Source organism: Girardinichthys multiradiatus, chromosome 15, assembly GCF_021462225.1.
Source record: "Girardinichthys multiradiatus isolate DD_20200921_A chromosome 15, DD_fGirMul_XY1, whole genome shotgun sequence".
Classification (NCBI taxonomy): Eukaryota; Metazoa; Chordata; class Actinopteri; order Cyprinodontiformes; family Goodeidae; genus Girardinichthys; species Girardinichthys multiradiatus.
The window spans coordinates 4,747,589-4,772,334 of NC_061808.1; the positions used below are offsets into that span (position 1 = coordinate 4,747,589).

Below are 24,746 nucleotides of genomic sequence, written 5' to 3' on the forward strand. Positions count from 1 at the left end.
CAATTCCTCATACTGAGCATGCATGTAGCAACAATGGAAAGGATTGACTCCCTTTTAACAGGAAGAAACCTCCAGCAGAACCTGGATCAGTTTAAGCAGCCATGTGCAGCGACCAGCTGGGGGGTTGAGAAGACAGAGCATACACACAAAAAACACTGAAGCACTGATCCAGGAGTACTTTCTGTATCAAAGAGAAAAAATATTCAAGGTCAATGTTTCATCCAACATGTTTTTGTCCTAAAATCCTTATTTGTTTTAGTCAAACCACATTACCTTGGGTAGTTATGGATTCAGCAAAGCATGTTAGAAAAAATTATCTCTTTATTATATAAACTGCTGGTGAAAAGCCTGTCATCAATTTGTAAAACTTGAGTTTTAAACTTTCCTTTGTTGCATATAGGAATACAAACTGGTTAATCTCTTCAATTTAAGGCCCCTTTTAAGACCCAGAAGAATTCACAGTTTAGAGGCCTAATGAATCAATGAATGATTAATCAATGAACTTTGTACTGCCTACAGAGGTGCTGCTACTTCCGACACACTCATTTGTGAGAGGTGTACCGCAACCACTAGATGGCAGCAATATCCTAGTAACAATGGTTCTTGACATTTTTGAGATCAGGGCATAATGTGGAGCTTTTTTAGGATTCTTTTAGACTACATAATTGTGTCAGGTTGTTTTTTTTTTTTTCTTTTGCAGCACTAATGGCCTTTATTTATCCAGCATTTTATTTTGAAAGTAGGCACGCAGGAAACAAGCATGAGAAAGGGGGAAGACATCTAGCAATTGTCACCCGAGCTGGGACACGAACCCAGGGCAGCCCATCAAGGACAAAGTTCACAGGTCGCACGCTAAACCCTCTGCACCATCAGCATCATGCCGAGAAAGATTCACTTTAAGTTTTGTTTTTCCAATATTAACAGTTGTTTGATAATCTGAAAAGTGTGACAAAAAAGCAAAGCAAAGAAAATTTGTAAGGTGGTGAATTTTCACAACCTTTTATGTGATAATAGCTCAGGGTTGCTGACCATCCTTTAAAATACAGGATCAGATTTTACTTTGCATTAAACAGAGGTTTTGCATATTAAATCTATATAGAATCCACTTTGTTCTGTATTTTTAAGTCATTGTAAATACCTGCACAGAGATATGAAAAGCACAAACTCCACATTTTGACATTTTTTCAAGAATTAATGTTTAGAATCCTGGAATTTGTTTTACCAGGGTAACAGGAATCCCAGGGAATCTTATACTTTATTTTTTCATTGCCAAGGAACATTTATTTAAATCAGCCTAACGTGTAAATTGTGAGGAAAACTGCAATACACCTTCATTCCAGCAGATGGCATACCTCCTTTACTCCGTTTTAAAGTTGATAATTGTTTTGTTTCAACGGATGAATAATAGATGATGAGTAGCTTTAGAGTTGTACAGTTCATTAATTCCTTCCTGTATTTCTTAAGTTGCACTGGATCCATAAGCATAAAAAGTTAAAATCATTATTTTACATTTTATTCTCTAGTAACCTGCATCTGGCCAGAGTTGTTGCTTGATAACTGGATGATGTATTTACAATAACTACTAAACACTAATTAACACAGTTATGTTTATTATCATCAGATAAACTCATATCAGATAACTAAAGAACATGTTCATCATCAGCACTGCATTAAAATATTTGTCTTACAGAACTGTGGCAAAATAGTTTATAATTAATGCCAACAATAACTTAAAATGTCACAAATTTCTGCCGAAAAATATTCAGTTTTATTTTCTGGTACTTGCGGTTATTCGCCACATCCCTACTAAACGCTTTATATTCACTTTGTGCCGCAACAAACAGATAACAGGAAGCGGAAAATCCCAGAGTGCTGGGCTGAGATTAGGCAGCGGTTAATGGGGAAGTCCCAGTCCAATCGCACGGTTAGCTTAGCCTAGAAGGAAAACATGCAAACTCCATGCAGAAAGAGTTCCGACTGATATTCGAAACCCAGGACCAACAGTGCTAAATACTGCAACCTGATGGTGCCTCTCTGACAAATTAAAATGTGCCAAGGGTTGAACTTGAATGTTACACCATCAAAAATTCTCTGTGAGATCCAGGGGTTGTATGTCTGTGTGCTCTCTTCCTCCCTCTCCTGGTTGCTGCACGGAATTACACAGGGTTCATTGAATCCTCATCAGTCTCAATTCATTTCAGTTTAGTTTATTTATTTAGCGCCAGTTTACATCAAATGTCATCTCAAGGCACTTTAAAAAGTCATTTAAATCTAACCATGCAGATTTCAAGTCAGGTACATACATTCCAATTGATCCTAATAATCAAACAGTGCCATCTGATTCAGCTTATTATTCAAATTGGTTAAAACGGTTTTCTATCTAAGGAAACCCAGCAGATTGCATCGAGTCAGTGACTTGCAGCATTCACTCCTGGTTGAACATGTAACGACAGTGGGCCGTGGGCTTGCATTGACTTTGCAGCAATCCCTCATACTGAGCATGCATGAAGCAACAGTGGAAAATAAAACTCCGTCTCCATCAGTGTCAATCATAGTGGTACCTCTAGTCTTGTTTCCTCCATGACGTAACAAGACTCCCTGCTCAAGCTCACTGGTTTCATAACCTCTCGGATCGCTGCTCCCATGACCGGCAACCTCAAGGCTTCTCTCAGTCGCTCCTGTTACTACCTGCCCACCTTGTCCCTAGACATCAACCATCTGCACGCTAACTTCTCTCACAGACAGACTTCGCTGGTCTCTACCTACTCATCCTGGGTCTGGACCTCACCTTGACTACAGTAAAGACAGTTTCCTCATAGAAATATTTTCACTTATGCTACCTCCACTCCATTCACTTGTTTCCCTTCCTCACTCTCTCTGTTTGTATACCCTGACTGGATTTCTATGGAGCTCCTCCCTGGATTGAGCTCACCTTTGTTCCAGACACAAATAAACATTGAAATATAAATTTTCTCCTGGGTGATCTCTGCCTGTGGGCCAAACCTTTTCCAAAAACTATGATATGGTCAGATACTAGCCTGTAGATGACAAATAATTACATCAAATGGGTTCAATGAAAAAAACAAAAAAACATCCATTTTAAATAAAGGCTTAGATAATGAAGAGGTTAACTTTATATGGTGAACTTATGGAATCATACTTCTCACTGAATAGGGCTAAGATCCTATGGGACTTTCAGTGTTTAGACCAATAAATAAATACAAGCATTATGGTGGTGAAAAAGCAGGAAAGGGGGAACTTGTAATAAATAAAGGAATCCCACAAATAGCAACAATTGTTGTCAAGTGGGGAGGGTGTGCTGCTGACCTCAAATCAGGACGTTGTGGGTTGGTGTGCAGAGTACTTCAAAGACCTCCTCAATCCAACTGGCACATCTTCCACTGAGGAAGCGGAGCCTGGGGACCTTGGGGCGTCCTCTCCAATATCTGGTACAGAGGTAACCGAGGTGATTAAAAAGCTCATCGGTGGTAAAGCCCCGGCGGTGGATGAGATTCGCCCGGAGTACCTTAAGGCTCTGGATGTCATAGGGTTGTGTTGGTTAACGCGACTCTGCAACATCGCATGGACAGTGGGGGCAGATCCAATTTGGAGTAACCAATAAATACATAAATACAACATTCATTGCTACAACACAGCAGTGCTACACACTGCTACACACTGCTCCATCGTGCAGCCTTTGGAACCAGTTTATAAGAATAGCAGAATGCATACCCAGGCTTCTGCCCTTGCCAGCCACCCACAACACTCTGTACCTTTTACTACCTTTCTTGCAGATCCTGGGCTCACGTTTCAGTGGCTTCCTGTCACATTTTCAAGGTGTTGCTCTGACAAACCAAAAGAGACGAAGGGTTAACTTGGCAACAAGCTCAGCCAAGGCCTGTCTGTAGGAGGTTTGTTATGTAATAGACAGGAAATGACTTATAAAAATATATATAACTCCAAATCCAATTTAGAATAATTAAATGAAAACAGCTTCAAACTAATAACAAATACTTTATATATATATATATATATATATATATATATATATATATATATATATACATATGTATAAAAAGCGAAGACGGAAAACTAAGTCACGTGCTTCTGTTCCCACATTCAGAGAGGTTCTGCTCACAAATGAAACTAACGCTTCTCTAACCTCAGACGCACCCACACTTTGTGTTCATTTTATATAAAACTGTATATTTTTGGCACATATTAAAACTAGTGTTACATAAGTGTTACATAAAATACCATAAAATATCCCCAGATGTTAGATTAAACTAAAAGTTAAATTAAAAGTTTCTAAAAGAATTCCTAAGTTCTTGACGTGACAGAAAAACTGAACATGAGGAAGTAACACCTTGCAAACCCTAAGCAGCATGCAACATTTTCAGCTTTAAGAAGAAACCACTTTCAGCCGCTGAATCATTTGTTAACAAACAGAAAGAGAGACAGAGAAGAACAATGATTTAAGACAGAGAGATTAAAATGCATTTACTACTGATACTGATGCTTATATTTACAGGTAAGTTAACTTTTAAGAATAACTTTACAAGATGAATTAATATTTATGCTACACATTCTTCCATTAACTAAAAGGCTTGTTTTGTTGATTCCTGAGATACAATGCTTATATAGATTTTATTTATAATAGGTTGTACTTCATCTCCTCTTAATAAATATTATCATTAGTTACATGTTGAACAAACATTTTAAACATTTTCTGACTTTTTCTCTGAACAGCAGCTGCAAAGCAACATGTTTCCGTCGTCACTGTCAGAGTTGGTGATGAAGTCATTTTGCCTTGTAATAAAGTGACTGAAGGTCGGAATAACTGTGACAGAACCTCTTGGAGCTTCATCAGTTCAACGTCAGCGACGCTGTTTGAAGCTGGGCAGATTCAGATAAATTCAGCAGATAAATCAGACAGACTGAAGGTGACTGTTAACTGTTATCTGGTTATAAAGAAGGTCATCATTAAGGATGTTGGTCAGTACACCTGCAGACAGTTGACATCAGAACCAAACTTTGTTTATTATCTGTCTGTTATTCACAGTGAGTATTTACATGTTTCCTGCGGAAGCTGTTCTGTTAGAACAACATACTGAAACATTAGAATGATGAAGGTAATGTAACATTTGATGTCCATTTCTCATCATCTCCATCTTCACCAGTGACTGAACAGAAGATCAATAATTCAGTTGTCTTTAACTGCTCTGTGGTGGATTATAACCACTTTAGACACACAGTAGAGTGGCTGTATGAGGGGAAAGGTGAAACATCCTCACAGGCAGATCCATCACCACCCAGCCATCGTTCTACTGTGGCACTGACAACTTCCCTTCATCAAAAGTCAGCATTCTTTAGGTCAATAAAGTGTAAAGTTACAAACAACTCCACTGAAGATGTTCAGCTGTTCACCTTCATCCAGGACTCTCCGGTTCAGAATACAGGTGAGAACCTGATGAACTGTTTAAAAATCGTCTAAAGCTGAGAACAGTCGTGTAAGAAATCTCACTGAAGAAGTCCTAAATTTCATGCATTTTTCAGGTTTGTTGCTTGTTCTTATTGTCTTTTCTAAAAAGAGTCACCGGGGCCCCACTCTGGAGCCAGGCCTGGAGGTGGGGCACGCTGGCGTGTGCCTGGTGGTCGGGCTTTCATCCATGGGGCCCGGCCGGGCAAAACCCGAAGAGGAAACGTGGGTCCCTCTTCAGATGGGCTCACCACCTGTGGGAGGGGCCAAAGGGGTCGGGTGCATTGTGGTATGGGTGGCGGCCGAAGGCAGAGACCTTGTCAGTTCGATGATTGACTTTGTTGTCATGTCATCTGATCTGCGGCCACATACTCAGGTGAAGACGGGAGCGGAGCTTTCCACAGACCACTACCTGGTTGTGAGCTGGCTCCAATGGTGGAGGAGGATGAAGGTCAGACCTGGCAGACTCAAACGAATCTTGAGGGTCAGCTGGGAATGCCTGGCAGAGTCTCCCATGAGGTGGAGCTTCAACTCCCACCTGCAGAAGAGCTTCAAACACGTTCCGTGGGAGGTGGGGGACACTGAGTCCAAGTTGGCCATGTTTAACACCTCCATTGCCCAGGCAGCTTACCGGAGCTGTGGTCGCAAGGTTGTTGGTGCCTGTCGCGGCGGCAATCCTGGAACCCGCTGGTGGACCCCGGCGGTGAGGAATGCTGTCAGGCTGAAGAAGGAGTCCTATCGGGTCTTTTTGGCCTGTGGGACTTTGGAAACAGCTGATGAGGACCGGCAGTCCAAGCAGCATGCAGCTCGGATGGTTGCTGAGGTAAAAACTCGGACGCGGGAGGAGTTCGGAGAGGCCATGGAAAACGACTTCCGTACGGCTTTGAGGTGATTCTGGTCCAGCATCCAGTGTCTCAGGGGGGGAAGAGGTACACCACTGACACTGTTTACAGTGGGGAGGGTGTGCTGCTGACCTCAAATCAGGACGTTGTGGGTTGGTGTGCAGAGTACTTCAAAGACCTCCTCAATCCAACTGGCACGTCTTCCACTGAGGAAGCGGAACCTGGGGACCTTGGGGCGTCCTCTCCAATATCTGGTACAGAGGTAACCGAGGTGATTAAAAAGCTCATCGGTGGTAAAGCCCCGGCGGTGGATGAGATTCGCCCGGAGTACCTTAAGGCTCTGGATGTCATAGGGTTGTGTTGGTTAACACGACTCTGCAACATCGCATGGACAGTGGGGGCAGATCCACTGGATTGGCAGACCAGGGTGGTATAGGGGGACCATAGAGTGTGTTCCAGCTATAGGGGAGTCAGACTCTTAAGCCTCCATGGCAAGGTCTATTCGGGGGTTCTGGAGAGGAGGGTCTGTAGGATAGTCGAACCTCGGATTCAGGAAGAGCAGTGTGGTTTTCCTCCTGGCCAGGGAACACTGTACCAGCTCTACACCCTCAGCAGGGTCCTGGAGGGTTCATGGGAGTTTGCCCAACCAGTCAACATGTGCTTTGTGGACTTGGAGAAGGCGTTCGACCGTGTCCCTCGGGGAATCTTGTGGGGTGTACTCCGGGAGTATGGGGTACCAGGCCCTTTGATACGGGCTGTACTACTGGTGTCAGAGCTTGGTCCGCATTGCCGGCAGTAAGTCGGATTCGTTTCCGTTTAGGGTTGGACTCGGCCAAGGTTGCCCTTTGTCACCGATTCTGTTCATAACTTTTATGGACAGAATTTCTAGGCGCAGCCAAGGTGTTGAGGGGATCCCTTTTGGTGGCCGTAGGATTGTGTCTGTGCTTTTTGTGATTGATGAGGTCCTATTGGGCTTCATCAGCTCGTGATCTACAGCTCTCACTGGAGCAGTTTGCAGCTGAGTGTGAAGCGGCTGGGATGAGAATCAGTGCCTCCAAGTCCGGGGCCATGGTCTTGAGCTGGAAAAGGGTAGAGGTAGAGTGCGTTCTCTGGGGTCGGGGGGGGGTCCTGCCTCAAGTGGAGGAGTTCAAGTATCTTGGGGTCTTGTTCACGAATGAGGGAAAAATGGAGCAGGAGATTGATAGCTGGATTGGTGTTGCGTCAGCAGTGATGTGGGCACTGTACCAGTCTGTCATGGCGAAGAGAGAGCTTTGTCAAAAAGCGAAGCTCTCGATTTACCGGTCGATCTACGTTCCTACCCTCATCTATGGTCATGAGCTTTGGGTCCTGACCGAAAGAACGAGATCACGGATACAGGCGGCCGAAATGAGTTTCCTCCGCAGGGCGTCTGGGCTCTCCCTTAGAGATAGGGTGAGAAGCTCGGTCATCCGGGAGGGACTCAAAGTAGACCTGCTGCTTCTCCACGACGAGAGGAGCCAGTTGAGGTGGCTCGGGCATCTGGTTAGGATGCCTCCTGGATGGCTCCCTGGTGAGGTGTTCTGGGCTTGTCCCGCTGGGAGGTGGCCCAGAGGGACTATGTTTCTCCGCTGGCCGTGGAACGCCTTGGGATTCCCCCGGACGAGCTGAGGGAGAATGGCTGGGGAGAGGAAAGTCTGGGTCTCTCGGCTTAGGCACCTGCCCCCAGCTGCCCCCGCGACCTGGCCCAAGATAAGCGGAAGACGATGGATGGATGGATGGATGGATGGATGGATGGACATTACAAAAAAATAAGAAGATTATTGTTTCTCTTGCTGTTATCTTTTTAGATTATGAAGCTTGTATTTTGGCTCAGTACTTCACTGTTGATGCATTTTATCTTATTTAGGTTCAATCTGTGTATTTTCAGGTTTTCCATATACATTGTATGTACTGAGATGCATTATTGTGCCTGTGGGTTTGGTAGCTCTCCTGATATCTGTTTTTACAGTCAACACGAGGACCAAAAGAAATGGTGAGAACATGCACAGATGAAGCTTTTACACAAAAAGCCCAGAGAAACCAGAATTTGTACAGTTGAAATATAAACCAAGTTGGTTCTGTTTCATCAGAAGAAACTCAGTTTAAATTGTGAATGTTAAAATCAATAAGAAAAAGAAGTGAATAAAGTGTTTTTGATTTTTGTTCTTACATGTAGATTTAAAAAAAAATCAAACAGAAAATGTTGCAAAGAAAACAACACAATGATGATTTATTATGTTGGTGATAATTGTGAGAAATTTTAGAAGAATATTAAATATATATCCTTGCTGCTAATACAGAATGTGTGTTGTCTTGTTTTCAGCACAGGTACGTGGAGGATTGTGAAGTAACAGTCATGTATGAAAACAGAAGATACTTCTACTGTCAGACTCCAGTGATCAACAGCTTCAGCATCAACTCATCAAAGATAACCAGTTGCACTGAAGGACATCTGATGTTTTTTAGGAAATTTGCATTCTAAATAAAGAAAATTATTTTCATTGAATAACTTTGAGGTCTTGTAATGAACCATCATTTTATTCAGGCGTATTGAACCAGGGAAAGATGTAAAAAATTTTGTACACTGACCTTTGAGGACTGACTTTGGACACGACTAAATAAAGTTATGAATCATTCAAGGATCATTTAGAGTATTTAGTTTGTGTTAAAAGCATCACATAACTATTTCATTTAGAAATACCATCACATACACAAATTCTACCTGATATAAGATGTTCCTACAGTTTTTAGGACAATCCTTTTTTATATACATCAGGACCATACAGCTCACACTATGGGAATATTTTTCTCTCCTTTACTTTAGGCCTGCTGGTCTCCTTGGTCGCTGGAACCTCTATTATTAACTCATTAACTACATCACTACTGAAGTACCCAGAGACTGTCAGAATACCAAGAGAGTACCCCTTCCAAGGGGCAAATGAGCAGCTCAGTTACTCTCCTTGCGATTGGTCAGTCTGAGTTACATGTGCAAGTTACATGTAGTTGGTATCATGCAACCTCACAGAACAGTTGCAGCTCATTTTCTGAAAGTTAGATTAAAATCCTGGTCCGGATATGAATCCATCCATTGTCTATACTCGCTTTTCCTTGCAGGGCTGCAGGGGTGCTGGTGCCTAGGTTGACCGTGGACAGCTCAGTAGTCAATCACAGGGCAACACAGAGACACAAAGGAAAAACTAACTAAGTGCAGACATACTCACATCTAAGGGCAATTTGGAGTAACCAATAAATACAACATTCATTGCTACAACACAGCAGTGCTACACACTGCTACACACCGCTCCATCGTGCAGCCTTTGGAACCAGTTTATAAGAATAGCAGAATGCATACCCAGGCTTCTGCCCTTGCCAGCCACCCACAACACTCTGTACCTTTTACTACCTTCCTTGCAGATCGTGGGCTCATGTTTCAGTGGCTTCCTGTCACATTTTCAAGGTGTTGCTCTGACAAACCAAAAGAGGCGAAGAGTTAACATGGCAACAAGCTCAGCCAAGGCCTGTCTGTAGGAGGTTTGTTATGTAATAGACAGGAAATGACTTATAAAAATATATATAACTCCAAATCCAATTTAGAATAATTAAATGAAAACCACTTCAAACTAATAACAAATACTTTATATATATATACATATGTATAAAAAGAGAAGATGGAAAACTAAGTCACGTGCTTCTGTTCCCACATTCAGAGAGGTTCTGCTCACAAATGAAACTAACGCTTCTCTAACCTCAGACGCACCCACACTTTGTGTTCATTTTATATAAAACTGTATATTTTTGGCACATATTAAAACTAGTGTTACATAAGTGTTACATAAAATACCATAAAATATCCCCAGATGTTAGATTAAACTAAAAGTTAAATTAAAAGTTTCTAAAATAATTCCTAAGTTCTTGACGTGACAGAAAAACTGAACATGAGGAAGTAACACCTTGCAAACCCTAAGCAGCATGCAACATTTTCAGCTTTAAGAAGAAACCACTTTCAGCCGCTGAATCATTTGTTAACAAACAGAAAGAGAGACAGAGAAGAACAATGATTTAAGACAGAGAGATTAAAATGCATTTACTACTGATACTGATGCTTATATTTACAGGTAAGTTAACTTTTAAGAATAACTTTACAAGATGAATTAATATTTATGCTACACATTCTTCCATTAACTAAAAGGCTTGTTTTGTTGATTCCTGAGATACAATGCTTATATAGATTTTATTTATAATAGATTGTACTTCATCTCCTCTTAATAAATATTATCATTAGTTACATGTTGAACAAACATTTTAAACATTTTCTGACTTTTTCTCTGAACAGCAGCTGCAGAGCAACATGTTTCCGTCGTCACTGTCAGAGTTGGTGATGAAGTCATTTTGCCTTGTAATAAAGTGACTGAAGGTCGGAATAACTGTGACAGAACCTCTTGGAGCTTCATCAGTTCAACGTCAGCGACGCTGTTTGAAGCTGGGCAGATTCAGATAAATTCAGCAGATAAATCAGACAGACTGAAGGTGACTGTTAACTGTTCTCTGGTTATAAAGAAGGTCATCATTAAGGATGTTGGTCAGTACACCTGCAGACAGTTGACATCAGAACCAAACTTTGTTTATTATCTGTCTGTTATTCACAGTGAGTATTTACATGTTTCCTGCGGAAGCTGTTCTGTTAGAACAACATACTGAAACATTAGAATGATGAAGGTAATGTAACATTTGATGTCCATTTCTCATCATCTCCATCTTCACCAGTGACTGAACAGAAGATCAATGATTCAGTTGTCTTTAACTGCTCTGTGGTGGATTATAACCACTTTAGACACACAGTAGAGTGGCTGTATGAGGGGAAAGGTGAAACATCCTCACAGGCAGATCCATCACCACCCAGCCATCGTTCTACTGTGGCACTGACAACTTCCCTTCATCAAAAGTCAGCATTCTTTAGGTCAATAAAGTGTAAAGTTACAAACAACTCCACTGAAGATGTTCAGCTGTTCACCTTCATCCAGGACTCTCCGGTTCAGAATACAGGTGAGAACCTGATGAACTGTTTAAAAATCGTCTAAAGCTGAGAACAGTCGTGTACGAAAACTCAAATCATTGCTTCTATGGTTTCTATAACTTCTATTACTGTCTTTTGCAAAAACGGAGCATGTAGTGTGTCTAGTTTAGTGTAGGTTGTTACTGTTTTGTCTCACTTGAAGATACAACATAGTGACAGCACAATAAAACATTTAATACAAAAATATTTACAAGAATATAAAAAGCAATAGGCCCCCGCATGATTATAATTTAAAAACAGTCAACCTTATCAAAATGATTCTTTAGTTATAAACAATCAGTATCTAAGCTGCACTAACATTAAAAATTTGTTTTTTGTAGAAATAAAATGTTCTCACATAAATGTCCGACCAAATGCTATGTACAGTGGAGAAATGTTAGCTTTTAAGACAGTTTTCTGTTGCAGTCAGCTAATGGTACATTAGGTGATTTGAAATCATCTAGTCTTCTGCATGTAATCTGTAATCTGGTAGCATTTGTTTAAATTAATAATAAATAAATAAATTATATGTGCCGAGGCTGACAGCTGTAATAGCCAGTCTGAGTGGCTGATAAAAGATTGTCCTTTATAAATTTACGTCAGCCAAGAGTTTAGTAAACTAATAAGTTGCAGACTTTTTCACATGATTGTATTTGAAAAATTATGGAAAATCATTAAAAGGTACTGAAAACCACCACACAGAACCTCATTTCAAAAAATAGAAAATATCTCATAAAAAAACATTTTTAAGTTTGCCATTGTCAAACTCTCTCTTGTCTTTTGGTGGAAACCTTTCTCCATCTGTCTGGATGCCTCAGTTTGTTTTCCCATTCAGCCATTTGTTTAATAAAGCTAATTCTCTTTTCAGGTTGGTCCTGGTGGTATATTGTTGTTTCTGTGGCTTCAACAGGCATCTTAATAATCATTCTGGTGTTCATCAAATGGAAGAAAACTAAAGGTCAGTTTATTCACAGATGAATCATTTATTTAGATGTTAATCTGTTTTAAAGGGTGTATTCCCACCTTCCACTTTTGCTCCGTATTAAACGGACCAGAGTTCATTTCCTGAAGACCAGACTGAGACCCACTTTTTAAGGTGGTCTCGATCCCTTTCCAGTGTAGAGCGGTTCGATTTTGGTGTGAATACAAAATGGCCTCGATTCGACCCATGTACAAAAAATATACGTCTCTTTGGATTTAACAAGCTACTGTAGCTGGTAGCAAAAGTGAAATCATACCTGATCATCCATCTGTTGCTTAGCATCTGCTGCCAGCCAGTTGTAGGTCGGGGTACGCAGAGCACGTCATCTCCTTCAGATTGCAGCACGCATTGGTCAACTCTGTTACAATTTTAGAAATAGAACGTCATAAACTCTGTGTTCAATAAGCTGCCCTTGCAGCTGTAATAATGATACAAATATGCAGAACAAAATGCAGCACATAAGATTTCTGTGATAGCCCTCTTCATTTCCGGGTCTGTGCTCTGTCCCACCCTTGTAATTTCTGCCCCAATGGGAGCAACAAACGAGGACCTGAGGACTTTCCGTGTATGAATACACCCTAAGTTGATATCAAAGAGTGAAAAAAGCTGATTTACCCTAAATGCTTTATGCATTTGACTTCATTAATATTATTTTACCAGAACACAAGAAGATGATAGCTTAGTCATAAACTTATAACAAAATACCTAAAGATTGTTGCTATGATACACAACAGCACATCTTTTCTGCATTTGGTGATCATTAATAAACAGGGCTGACTCTTTTGCATTACACTCTGAAAGCTGAATTTATTTCCATTGTTTTTTTTTCAGAAATAAAAACAAAGATTGAAGATAACTCAGTGAGTTTAAGTTAACAACTAAATTCGTTATATTTTTGCTTAAATAATGCTTACATGGTTGAAGTCTCATTCATTAATTCATCTATTTTGAACGTTAAAAAAAAATCAAGAACCTACACATAGACGCTGCTTTTTCTGTATTTTTGGCAGGAACCAAACTTACAACCTGAAGTGACTATTTTGAATCCAGAAACCAGAGAGGATGTGGTAAAAGTTCAAACCCCACCACACTTTAAATTGTTAACAGATTAATTGTATTCACAGAAAAGATTATCGTAAACTCATTGAAATACATATATGAGCTAATCAACTTCTTTCTATGTACAGGTTGATTCTGATGGGGATGTGTATGCCTCAGTATGCCATGACAAAAACACCAAGAGGAAAAAACAGGTGAGTGGTTTCTTTTATTATTGAAACATGAACCATGATATTTTAAACTTCTGCCTAATTATTTAGCATAATGGCACAAAAAAGGGTTGAAACAATCCTTTAACGACACATTAGTGAACAAAGTCTAAAAGGAATAGGTCTAAACTTAAAATTTTAGAATTTGGAATCAGTCAGATGATTTGCATCTCACAGACTTATTGTTGTTTGGAATTAATATAGAGAGATATGCTTCCAACAACTTTATAAACAGCAGCTGTTTTCAAGTTGGCAAAAAGCACCGTTGCTGCATATATGTAGAACATGACACCAAAACTCTGACAAGGAAAACAATCAAAATTCAGAGAAGTTGTTGTGCACATGGGTTCACACTAGGTTTATTTAAAAGTCAGGAATTCGGTTTTGTTTATTGCGGTGGGTTGGGGGGTGCAGCGGCAGGATTGCAGTGTGTGTGGTGTGCAGGATTGCATCCCTTTTCGGATGTGGAGTAGGCAGCATTCATATTGGCCGGGTGGTTATGGTGGAGCTTAACTGGCTTGTTGTACTCACTGGGCAGTCAAGTTGTGTGCTTGTGTGTTTGTGGGGGCATGGTGGGGGCCATTGGCCCCAGGTGCACGCCCCCTGCTGCCGACTACTTGGTAAGTTGATCCCATCTTGGTGTGAGGTTGGGGCGTCCAGTGTAGGTATAGGGCTTTGAGGTGTCTGCTCTGTTACGCTTGCGTCAAGTGGCTGAGGTGTCATCACACAAGGCTGATGCCTTGCCTTCGCAGTGTGATGTGTGGTTTGAGGGCGTGATGGGCAGGGGAGAGTGTGTGGTTATGTCTTCATTGGCTTTTCGCAGGTGGAACTCTCTTGGTGGCATTTGCCCCTGTGGGGAGGAAATTCCTGGCAGTTGTGTTCGGGGACATATTTTCAATATCTGTGTTCTGGTTGGGGGTGGCCGGTGGGGAATTTCATGTTGGGGGTGGGAGGTTCATGGGGTTGAAAGTGGAATTCTTTGGGGGGTTGTGAGTATTTTGTCCTGGGGTGGCTCTGGTTGCCTGGTTTGTTGCGTGGACCAGGTGGACGCCTCTTTTGGTTTGTTAGTGGGGGGGTTTGGGCAGGACCCGGCCCTAATTGTGGACTGGTGGCTCGGGCAGTCTGCCTGTGTCCAATCTGGAATGAAGGGGACTACCTTCTGGGTCCGGGGGTTGGTTGCCCCTCTGGGGTATCAGTAACTGGACCTGGGAGTAAAGAGTATGTATGGGGAGTACGAGTAAGTGTATGGCGTCTATTCTTGTGCGTCTTTTCATTGGGTGTGACTATTTGCATGCTTATGCATGAGGGTGGGAAGGTGCGATTGTGACTGTGTTTGCCTGTTTTTTTTTTTAATGTTTTTTTTTTTTACCTTGTCCTGTCCGAAAATAAACTTATAATAAAGAAACTTTATTATAAACTTCTTTGGGAATATTTCAATTGCTACGGACACGGAGACTGAAATGAAAAGGAAAACAGAAGCTTGAAAAAGAGAGAGATGGGGCAAAAGGGAAAAAGGGGAGAAAGGAAGGAAAGAGTGGAGCAGAGAAAGAAGGATGAAGAGAATAAAAGATTACACCCTGCTTGCTTATACACCTGCAGCTGTTTTTTTTTCCTTTAACAAAATAGCACACGGTATTTATGTATGTAAAATGTACTTAGTGAGAGGTGCAGCCCAATATAAAACCTCTGTGTATCTGTCAACACCTGAAGCTTAACACCTGTGAGTATGAGTGTGGACGCGCTTTTGTATACAAGGTTTCTCCACAAAAATATGCAATAGGGAGTTTGAGGACCACACAGGCCTGCCCCATGGTCCCCGGGCGGACACTGAGGAGATCCAAGCCACAGATATCCAAAGGCCCCCCAAAGCACAGGAACCCCAGGAGAACCACCGCCGGAACTACCACAACACACCCAGAGAAGAGCAGTGGAGAGTCCCAGGGGAGCCACCCAGCAGCGACAATGCAGACGCCCCAGGGAGAAGCAGCGACGAGCCCAAAGGCCCCGCCAGCAGCCGTCCACGCCCGAGCAGATCCAGCCATGGACCCTGAGACCCAAGACCCCGTGACACACCACCCCCCAAGCAGAGGCCCGACAGAGCCCAGGGGGCCAGGCCCCGGCAAGCAGCCACCGGGAGTGAGCCAGCACACACCAAAGCACCCAGCCCCAGACACAGAGAACCTCAAGTACACCAGAGGGCAGAGACTCCAACCACCGGCAGGTAGTGTGGCGGGAAGGAAATAGGCCCCCCATAAGATGGGGGGGCCTAAGCTGATCCAGGAGAGGGAGCAGTCCAAGACCCAACCTGTCACAAAAAAAAAAAACAGGCACTCACAGTCACAATCACCCACTCCCACCCTCATGCATACACATAAAATCACTTGCACCCAACGTAAAGACAAACAACAATGGACGTCATACACTCACTCACACTCCCCATGCATACTCTATACTCCCAGGTCCAGGCGCCGGTACCCCCTAGGGGCAACCAGCCCTCGGACCCAGGAGGTGGTCCCCTTCCCTCCTGGGGCAGAGACAGGCAGACAGCGCCGGCACCGCCCAGACCCGGGCGGCCCCGGCCTGGCCCGGCCCCCGCCCTGAACCCAGTCCCCAACAACCCCCATCCACCTCCGGAGAGGGGGCTATGTACAAAAGAGGGGTCCACATGGCCCAAACCAGCCCGCCAATCAGAGTCGCCCCAGGACGGAGCAGTTCCGACCCCCCAATGAGCTCCAATCCCAACCCCATGAGCCTCCCACCCCCAGTGAACCCCAACATGAACCTCCCCACAGGGCCACCCCCAACAAGGACACCGATATCGAACACTGTTTGCCTGTTTTGCTGACTTGGGTTCGGTCTTGTGCTGACCGTTTTTCTGGATCATCCTAGGTCCCCTGTCAAATGTGAAGCCTTCCCCCCGTCACACTACCTGCCAATGGGCTGGTATATCTGAACGTCAGTGGTGGTTCTCGGTGCCGGGGGCTGGGGAGTGAGCCGGTGGCTGCTTGGTGGGGCCTAGGCACTCCGGCTCTGTCGGGCCACTGCTGGGAGGAGGCTTACCCTTGGGTCTCGGGTTTCTGTGTACATGGCTGGATCTACTCCAGCATAGCCGGCTGCCAACGGGGCCTGTGGGCTCGTCGCTGCAGCTCCCTCGGGCTTCTGCACTGTTGCGCCTACTGGGTGATTTCCCCAGGGCTCTCATCTGATCTTCTCTGGCTGGGTGTGCAGTAGTCCCGGCAGTGGTCCTCCTGTGCTCCCGTGTTCAGACCCGTGGTCTGTGGGACTTCAAGCCAGCTATTGAATATTCTTATGGAGAAACATTCTTATGGATAAACACAAGCATGCTCACACAAACAACTACAGCTGTTTGGATTCAGGTGTTTACAGATATACTATATATAAAGCTGTGCTTCCACTAAATGCATCATGTATTAATTAGTACTGTATGTACTTTCTGTAATGTTGATGCTGTTATATTTGCATTGGTTGTTTGTCCCTGTAGGTTTTTTTCTCTCTCTTTCTGCAGGTGTAGTAGCAGACCTCTAAGGTGTTATCTTATATTCTCTTTATCCTTCTTTCTTTCCTCTATTTTTATCTACTCTCTTTTAACTTTTTGCCCTACCTCTCTCTCTGTTTCTTTCTTCCTTTATTCCTTTTTGTTTCCGTCATAAATATATCAAGCGCAGCGTTGTAGCGAAAGCTGTATGCTCCACTTGTGAAAGTAAATCTGTTGAGCTTCTTCTTGGCACTCAGACAACAATTCTGAGGGCTACCATGCCAGACAGGACACATTATAAAAAAAAGACAAAATGCAAAAACTGGAGAACTGTTCAGCATTGAAGCTGCTGTTTGTTCTTTCCACCTTGGCTGTTAAATAAACCAGCCAACTCATTAGTGTGTGTTGATTTTGCTGCGGTTATTTTGCCTAAAATTTCTTTGTTGGTTTGGTAGGATTTAAAAAAAATACCAGGTCATTTTAAATTGGCCATGTTTCTTTTACTCTGATGTCTTGAAGTTCGCATGTTAGCACTTAATGCTACTGCTTTACAGATTTGAGATACAGCAACATTTAAAGATGTATTGGTCATTAAATGCACCAACAGTAGAAAACTAGGATATTAATATGGCATAAGCCTCCAGGCTAATTTATTCATCCTCACAACTACAGTGGGCACTGATGACAAATCCATGCTTCTTATCAACACATCAATAGTTCACAAGGTGTCTTAGAACTGCTTTAATTATTTTCACAAATAAGTGAGTCTGCTGCTGCCATCTCGAAGTACAGGACCTGCTGAGCAAGCCCTGGGTCGGTAGTGTACAATGTACCAGTTAGTAGATAACGTAATTAAATGTGCGGATACAAAGCTTTGTCCACTTGCTGATCGCTTACTCAGGACTAAACAATACATCATCTCAGTTAATTTGTTACAATATTTTTTTAACAGCAATGCAGTATATATGCAATAATTTATTTAAATCTCGTTTAAGCGCTGAAATCGTCTTCCATGTTGATATTTGGAATATAAACAATAAAGATTGCCCACACATTCAAACACCACTCTAGGTAAAGGTTGTTTTCTTGTCTATTTCTCATAGGTCTATGACTCTGTGACCGACAGCACTGTGAACATCTCCTCTCCTCAAGCTGATAAAGATGTTGTCTACTCCACAGTCAAAAAAAAGAAGCCAGACGTTACTCTGTGAATATGTTCTTTTCAGCTACAGAGCGCTGTCTGCTAAAACCATCCACCACAGAGACAGTTTCTTCCCCCAGGATGTTTCTCTGATGAACTCTTGACAGTCAGAGTTTCAGAACAACACCATGCAAACTTGGACTGATCTCACATTATATTCTGTTGTAAAGTAAATTGTGTATATATGTTCATTCAAAAATATATTCTTTATTATTGGGAGCAAAGTGTATCAGAGTCAAATTCCTTGTTTGTCTGTACAAAGTTGACAATAAAGCTGACTCTGATTCTGAATAAAGATTTAATTTGAAGCATTTGTGTTGAACTCTTCCATACGGTAGAATACAAATAAAGGATCAGTTATTTTATATCTAATGTTATTAATAACTATGAATAGCCCACATTTTGTACTGTGGCAATTTCCTTTGTCAAGCTATGTTAATGCAATAGCCTGGGCTTTTAAACATTTTCCTTTCCTAGCTTTCTTGTACACAGATATAAATTCAGTTATGCGAAGGATGTCGGGCCAAAGACTCATAACTTTGACTTGGCATTTTTGTTCAGTATAAATCAAACAGTCCATCTATCTGAAAAAAGTGCAAAATGTCCCCCTAAAAAGCAAAATGACATCATAATTTAAGTCGAAAGGAAATTCCAAGTGGTGCTGAATAGGTCCCTATTGCTGGAGCCCAGTTTTTTCTTCATTCATCAGTATTTAAAAATAAAAATTACTCTCTGTGATTGAACCAATGCCTCCATGCCACAACGACCCTAAACACGTGTTCATGACACTATGCAAGCAACCACCTCCCTTTCAAACATCGTAAAAATATACAGGAAACCAGTGACTGCTATTCGTTTCATGAAACCAAACCTGCTAAATGGATTGCACCTGTTATTCTGCTCATTTGACAGACCTCATCCTCTGTGCAGCTGTTTAATAGATCAGCTTTGTGCACGCTATCAAGTTTGGATGTGTTTTTATACAGGCAAACCTTTAGTCGATCAGGGCTGTTAGGACTATGATTATTGATTAATTAATATTTATCAATAATTATAATTGAAAATTATAATTTGACAAAATTAATTTCTTAACCAAAAATCCTTATTTATGAATCGAAGCCAGAGATGTCCTCTGGTGTTGTAATTGTAGCCTAAAGCCCTTGATAATTACAACTGTTAAATACTCAGTAATAATTGATAACTATTACTAGATGTCGCTGTTTAATCAACCATTTCTGCCGAAACGTGGGGAACTTTGACCTTATTTTGACTGACAAATCACTCTTGTACAAAATAAACACAAACGACATCTCTTTATCTACGTGAACATTTATTAAATCAACAGTCTTGATACAATTCGCTCTCCGATTCAATAATCTTCACCTAGTCAAACATGCAAAGTTCTACACAAAAAGGGTAAAATATCTAACTAAACAAATAAAACAAAACAGGTTTGGAATCAAACCAGCGGTTATGGCAAACAAATGATAATGTGACGCGGAGCGGAGTTTTTGGGAACGGCCCGCCAGAAAGTGTGGCTCAGTTACTGTGAGCTTTAAAACATCCCCCACCGCTGGGGGTCCGCACACACAAAGGGTTGTAAACCTTTGGGCAGCAACTAATAAAACATGAAGTGTCGAAGACAAAGAAAATGGTTGATTTTCATCATGAAGTTATTATAGCAGTCTAGTTTCACAGCGCACCTGAGGCGGGGGGGGGGGGGGGGGGGGGGGGGGGAGAGTTACTGCTTCCGCAGTTAAACTTCAAGAAGAGCGGTCAATCTCCGTCCTCTAGCCTCCTTGGCAAAAGAAGAAAATATGATCTGACCGTCAGCAGTCGACTGGAACAAAAAACAAGGGTAGCAATCCGTCTCCTTGAAACTCCGTGGTTTTTTGGTTACGTGTTAAACACAGGTCTTCGATCGGCAAAGTGAAAACTTACAAGCCTTCTTATTCCTGTACGCTTAATTCGCTTAGTTTTCTCATTGGCCAACGAGGAGAATGAATGAAATCCATGGGACCTCTTCTCCAGAATGCTGCTTCAGATGCCGGTAACCATGTCTAGGTCCCAAGCTGAAGGCACCTCCATAAAGGGGCCACCTTCCTATATAGTACATAATACATTCATATCATCATTACATTCTTTTGGTCATGTGCTTTGGTAACCTTGAGACAAAGTGAAACAACAACAAAAAGATACAGTACATATATATGTATATATAAAAGAAACAAAATCATGGTTCATAGTTTATTCGTCCAACTTCCATTAGGCACTGGAACCTGCCTAATGGTGCTATGAACCGTGGGGAAATGAATGTGAGGGAATCATTCCTGACTTGTAAACGCTTAACCTGCCTGTATGTGATGTTATCTTAACAAAAACCAACGTTTAAACAGGTTTAGGCTTAAACCATTAGCTCTTCCAAATGATGATGGGGTTTAATATATTATCTGAGTATATTTCCGGATCTCTTGCATGCTCATGGCCTTTGTTCGCACACTTTCACGAAGGTTGTGGAGGAACAGGGATTTAAAAGCATGTTCCTCCTCAATGCCGGGAGTATTGCGTCCTTGGAAGTAAACAGCTCTCAAGCGCCGGTAATACTCCCTGGGTGCTTTGCTTTTCTTTTGCTGGACAGTGAAAGCACCAAGTGTGGCGGAGGCCCGGTCCGTGTACACAGAATATTCTTCCCTTAAAGCTTCGCAAAGGGTTGAATAACGGTCTCGGACTGCAGTGGTCAGGCTCTCCATGAAAACATGGACGCTCCTGAATGGTGTCTTCCAGATGAGCTTCAGTTTTTCCCATGCTGATTGACAGTACAAATCTAAAATACAGCGTTCAACTTCCCTACGATAATCATCAATGTTTGATTCTGCATTATTAGGGTCGAAACGCTCTATGTCTTTGGCCAGAGACTCAAGCTGGCGGGTGCGCAATCCACTCTCAGGAATTGGTACCGGCCCATCTGAGTCATCATCTGAGAGTTCACTCCGGCTGCACTCAGGGTGGTCGGTGAATCACGCCTCATCCTCGGGGGAGGCAGTGGAGGCTGCTCAGGGTACACCGGTGGAGCTTGTGCTCCCCGGACTCGGGTCCTGGGCAGCGGTTGAATAAGGTAGGAACCACCGGAATACCAGGGGCGGCTCTCCTGTCGCCTTGGTGGAGGTGAGGGATTGTAGAGGACCGTACTGCGAGTCAAGTTTGAAGGCTGCTCGCCTCTAAACCTTGAACTATTTACTGCTGCTGGATCCACAGCCAGGTATTGTTCATGGCTGCTGATTGCAGTGGGGTGGGGCACCGCGCCACTGAACCTATTCTGACTATTTACACCTGTTCGGCCTCGGTGGATGTATGGAGAACCCCATGAGCCTGGAAAGGTAATCTCTGGAGAGCAGCTTCTACATCTCTCAGGGTATCACAGGTATGGCTCACCTTCAAAGGTTTCAACCTGTGAGGTGGGTTTCTTTCCGTCCCCCCATTCCTCCAGGGATGAGGGAGTGGCCTGGTTACACTCAATTGTCTCAAACCTATTTCCAACTTCTGTTAGTTCACCTCTAAGGACATCCACCGTCTGCAACGTATCATTCAGCTCGAACTGCAGTTTTACATGCTGGTCAACCTCCAACATTAACCTTTGCTGATACAACAGAGTGAGCTGTCCTAACACATCTGAGACCCGTCTGTCTTTTGGTTGGTTTTTAATGACTTGGAGCAACTCCTGAATCCTTGCTTCACATTGCTCAATGCCATAATCATTGAGACCTTAACGCTGCTCCTGGGATAACAGAATCAATGACCCAATCGCCTCTTGTGCCTGCATTCCTATGGGGTCCTGTGACATACCCACATCTCCAGCTGCAGTCTGGGATGTTTCCTCCATCTTTGGCTAAAATGCACAACAACAAAGCTGTTCAGCTCTGATGACCGCTATACAATCTAAGCTGTTCAGTGATTGAATGATAGCTAAATTAATTAGCAGCAACACAAACAAACTAAGCTGTTCAGTGATTAAATGATAGCTAAAATAATTAGCAGCAACACAGACATACTAAGCTGTTCAGTGATTAACGATGTACTTAAAATGGGTGCACAGGTTTGAGTATTCACTCTGGCTTACCGTATGCTTTACTGGAAATAATCAAGCAAACACACAAGGGAGGAAAGAGAAAATTAAACAAAATATTTTTTAGGCCCGAGCAGGAAAACTGCAAGGGCCTATTGTAATCGCTCGAATTCTTATTCTTTATTCTTTTTTCCGGGGACTTTTGGCGGGGCAATATGGGGACTTTGCCATGCCCCAAAAGTCACCAAATTTTACCCAAAATTGTCCCCCGTGTGAAATTTTCATTCTTTAATGTCGTCATCAGTGGGCGTGGACAAACCACTTAGCCACGCCCCCAAACGTGAGATAGCCCGAACTGTAAGGCGTAGAGCGCCTCAAAACAAGAAAAAAAGTATCTTGGGGGTATACCCTAAAATGCACAGGAAGTCGGCCATTTTGGATTAAAGGCTGATTTTTGCCCGTTTCTCACTTTTACTCACCTCGAACTTTAATGAACTCCTCCTAGGGATTTTGAGCTATCGGGTTCATATTTGGTCTACATGCAGTTAAGGGATGGGGGATTAAAAGTTATCAAAATCGTGAGTTTTTGGCCATGTTTAGGGGGCGTGGCCGGGGCACGAACTTGGCGTTTGCGCCAAAAGTGAAAAATTGCAATAACTTTCCCAAAAAAATTCCAAATCACACCAAAGTTGGCATGAAGGAGGACATTCGGGTTCCCGACAATCCTATGGGGTCATATGCTGACATCATCAAAGCCACGCCCCCTCAGAACAGGAAGTCACTTTTTTCACTTGGAAAGGTGGCTCTCTGACCCTCTTGACCCAATCAACTTGAAAGCACAGTGACTTTTCAGAAAAGAGGGTGGCCGTGGCGGCGCGGCGAATTCAGAGGTCACGCCATGGCCATACGTTTGGCTCTAATTTCCACATAGATCATCTGATCTGCACCAAATTCAATGTGAGTGATCCTTGTCCAGTCCCCAACAGAGATCTGATGCCATATTTGGTGGGCGTGGCCTAATGCGTCCACAGCGCCCCCTAGAATATTTTAAAAAATCAGCCCCAAACCATGCTTTGACCGAGGATTCTGAAATTCGGTACACATATGTATCTTCTCAGGACCTACAAAAAGTCTCTTGGAGCATTGGTCCAAAGCCCACAGGAAGTTGGCCATTTTGGATTGAAGTTGCCATTTTGACCCTGTTTTGGCCTTTTCTAACCCGCATATCTGAGTGAACTCCTCCTACAGCGTTTGACTTAGACACTTGAAAATCACTCTGTATACTCTTAAGGGATTGGGGATCAAAAGTTATCAAAAGCTTTTTGATACATAAAAGCATGTGGGCGTGGCCACGCCTCAAAATATGACTTCTCGCCATAAAACACTAAATTGATATAGCTCCTACAAGGAAAGTCACAAATGAAACCTACTGGGATTGATCTGCCTCTAGGCCTCAACAATATTCACTTGTCAGATGCTGACATCATCGAAGCCCCGCCCCCTGACAACAGAAAGTGTCCCGTTTTCCTTTACAGAATCAGTGTTTGATGTTCTTCACCTAATCAATGTGAAACTGTCCCAAGTAACAGATAACATGATGGTCTTAGACAGTCGCCAGTACTTACTGCTTTAGCTGGAGGGTGTGAATATGATGGCGTGGCGAATTCTGATGTCACGCCACGGCCATACATTTGCCTCTAAATTACACATGCATGGTCCGATTCACTCCAAACTGAATATGCTTGATCTTTGTCAACCCCCAAACACCTCTATTGGATTGCATTGGAATTTGGATCAATAGCACCCCCTAGGACACTTCAAGGGCTATATCTCCCTCATTCATCATCGGATCTACTTGAAATGTAGCATACATGATCATGACTTAATGATGCACATTTTGACACAGTCAATTGATGATGTTGTTTTAACCCCGCCCACAAAGAAACAGGCGACTGCAGCGTCCTTCTGGAAGATCCGATTTACTCCAAATTTTCAATGCTTTTTGCCAGACCGAAACTCTGCATGACCAAAGATCATATGACATGTTGCTCAAAGTGCCACCTACTGGCAACGTGTTGAAATGACGCGGTGTCATTGTATGTGGCGTGTAGGAGGCGATGCCAGGCTTCCGCGGTCGCTCAACAACCCGTGTTGCGCTGAGGGGTGCGAGGGCCTTCAAAGCTGCTTGCAGGTTTCTAGTTTTTTTTTTTTTTTAAACAGCCCAAAACCAATTTCAAAATAAAATTTTAAAAGTGGGAAAACGAAACTAAAACATTCAATGCTGTTCTTAGTTTAAAATAAATGTTAGTGCTGCCTAATATGGATCACTTACCTTCTAGTTGGC

The 24,746-nt window shown here is 42.7% G+C and overlaps 2 protein-coding genes across 4 annotated transcripts; both read left to right on the plus strand.

Annotated features, from left to right (window-relative positions):
* The first annotated feature begins 4,440 nt into the window (after nt 1-4,440).
* LOC124882240 lies at nt 4,441-8,848 on the plus strand. 3 transcript variants are annotated; one of them, XM_047388494.1, is made up of 5 exons: nt 4,441-4,531; nt 4,750-5,061; nt 5,181-5,459; nt 5,592-8,332; nt 8,663-8,848. In XM_047388494.1, the coding sequence occupies exons 1-4, from the start codon at nt 4,495-4,497 to the stop codon at nt 5,813-5,815; spliced, it is 852 nt and encodes a 283-aa protein (XP_047244450.1). In that variant the 5' UTR covers nt 4,441-4,494; the 3' UTR covers nt 5,816-8,332; nt 8,663-8,848. The 3 variants fall into 3 exon arrangements, with proteins under 3 accessions (XP_047244450.1, XP_047244452.1, XP_047244451.1); XM_047388496.1 differs by having other exon boundaries at nt 8,228-8,332; XM_047388495.1 differs by having other exon boundaries at nt 4,750-5,459.
* Nucleotides 8,849-10,689: 1,841 nt separating this feature from the next.
* LOC124882403 lies at nt 10,690-18,616 on the plus strand. The gene is made up of 7 exons (XM_047388759.1): nt 10,690-10,984; nt 11,104-11,382; nt 12,261-12,350; nt 13,206-13,234; nt 13,385-13,441; nt 13,562-13,627; nt 18,242-18,616. Coding segments are annotated over exons 1-7 (630 nt in total). The 5' UTR covers nt 10,690-10,983; the 3' UTR covers nt 18,350-18,616.
* Nucleotides 18,617-24,746: the final 6,130 nt, after the last annotated feature.

Excerpts from the sequence above, each read along its gene's own strand:
- LOC124882240 (XM_047388494.1), top strand. The coding sequence starts at position 4,495 with ATGCATTTACTACTGATACTGATGCTTATATTTACAG. Across the intron at positions 5,062-5,180 it reads TTATCTGTCTGTTATTCACA|TGACTGAACAGAAGATCAAT; the intron begins GTGAGTATTTAC and ends CATCTTCACCAG. Across the intron at positions 5,460-5,591 it reads CTCTCCGGTTCAGAATACAG|AGTCACCGGGGCCCCACTCT; the intron begins GTGAGAACCTGA and ends TTTTCTAAAAAG.
- LOC124882403 (XM_047388759.1), top strand. Across the intron at positions 13,235-13,384 it reads CAAAGATTGAAGATAACTCA|GAACCAAACTTACAACCTGA; the intron begins GTGAGTTTAAGT and ends TATTTTTGGCAG. Across the intron at positions 13,628-18,241 it reads ACACCAAGAGGAAAAAACAG|GTCTATGACTCTGTGACCGA; the intron begins GTGAGTGGTTTC and ends TATTTCTCATAG.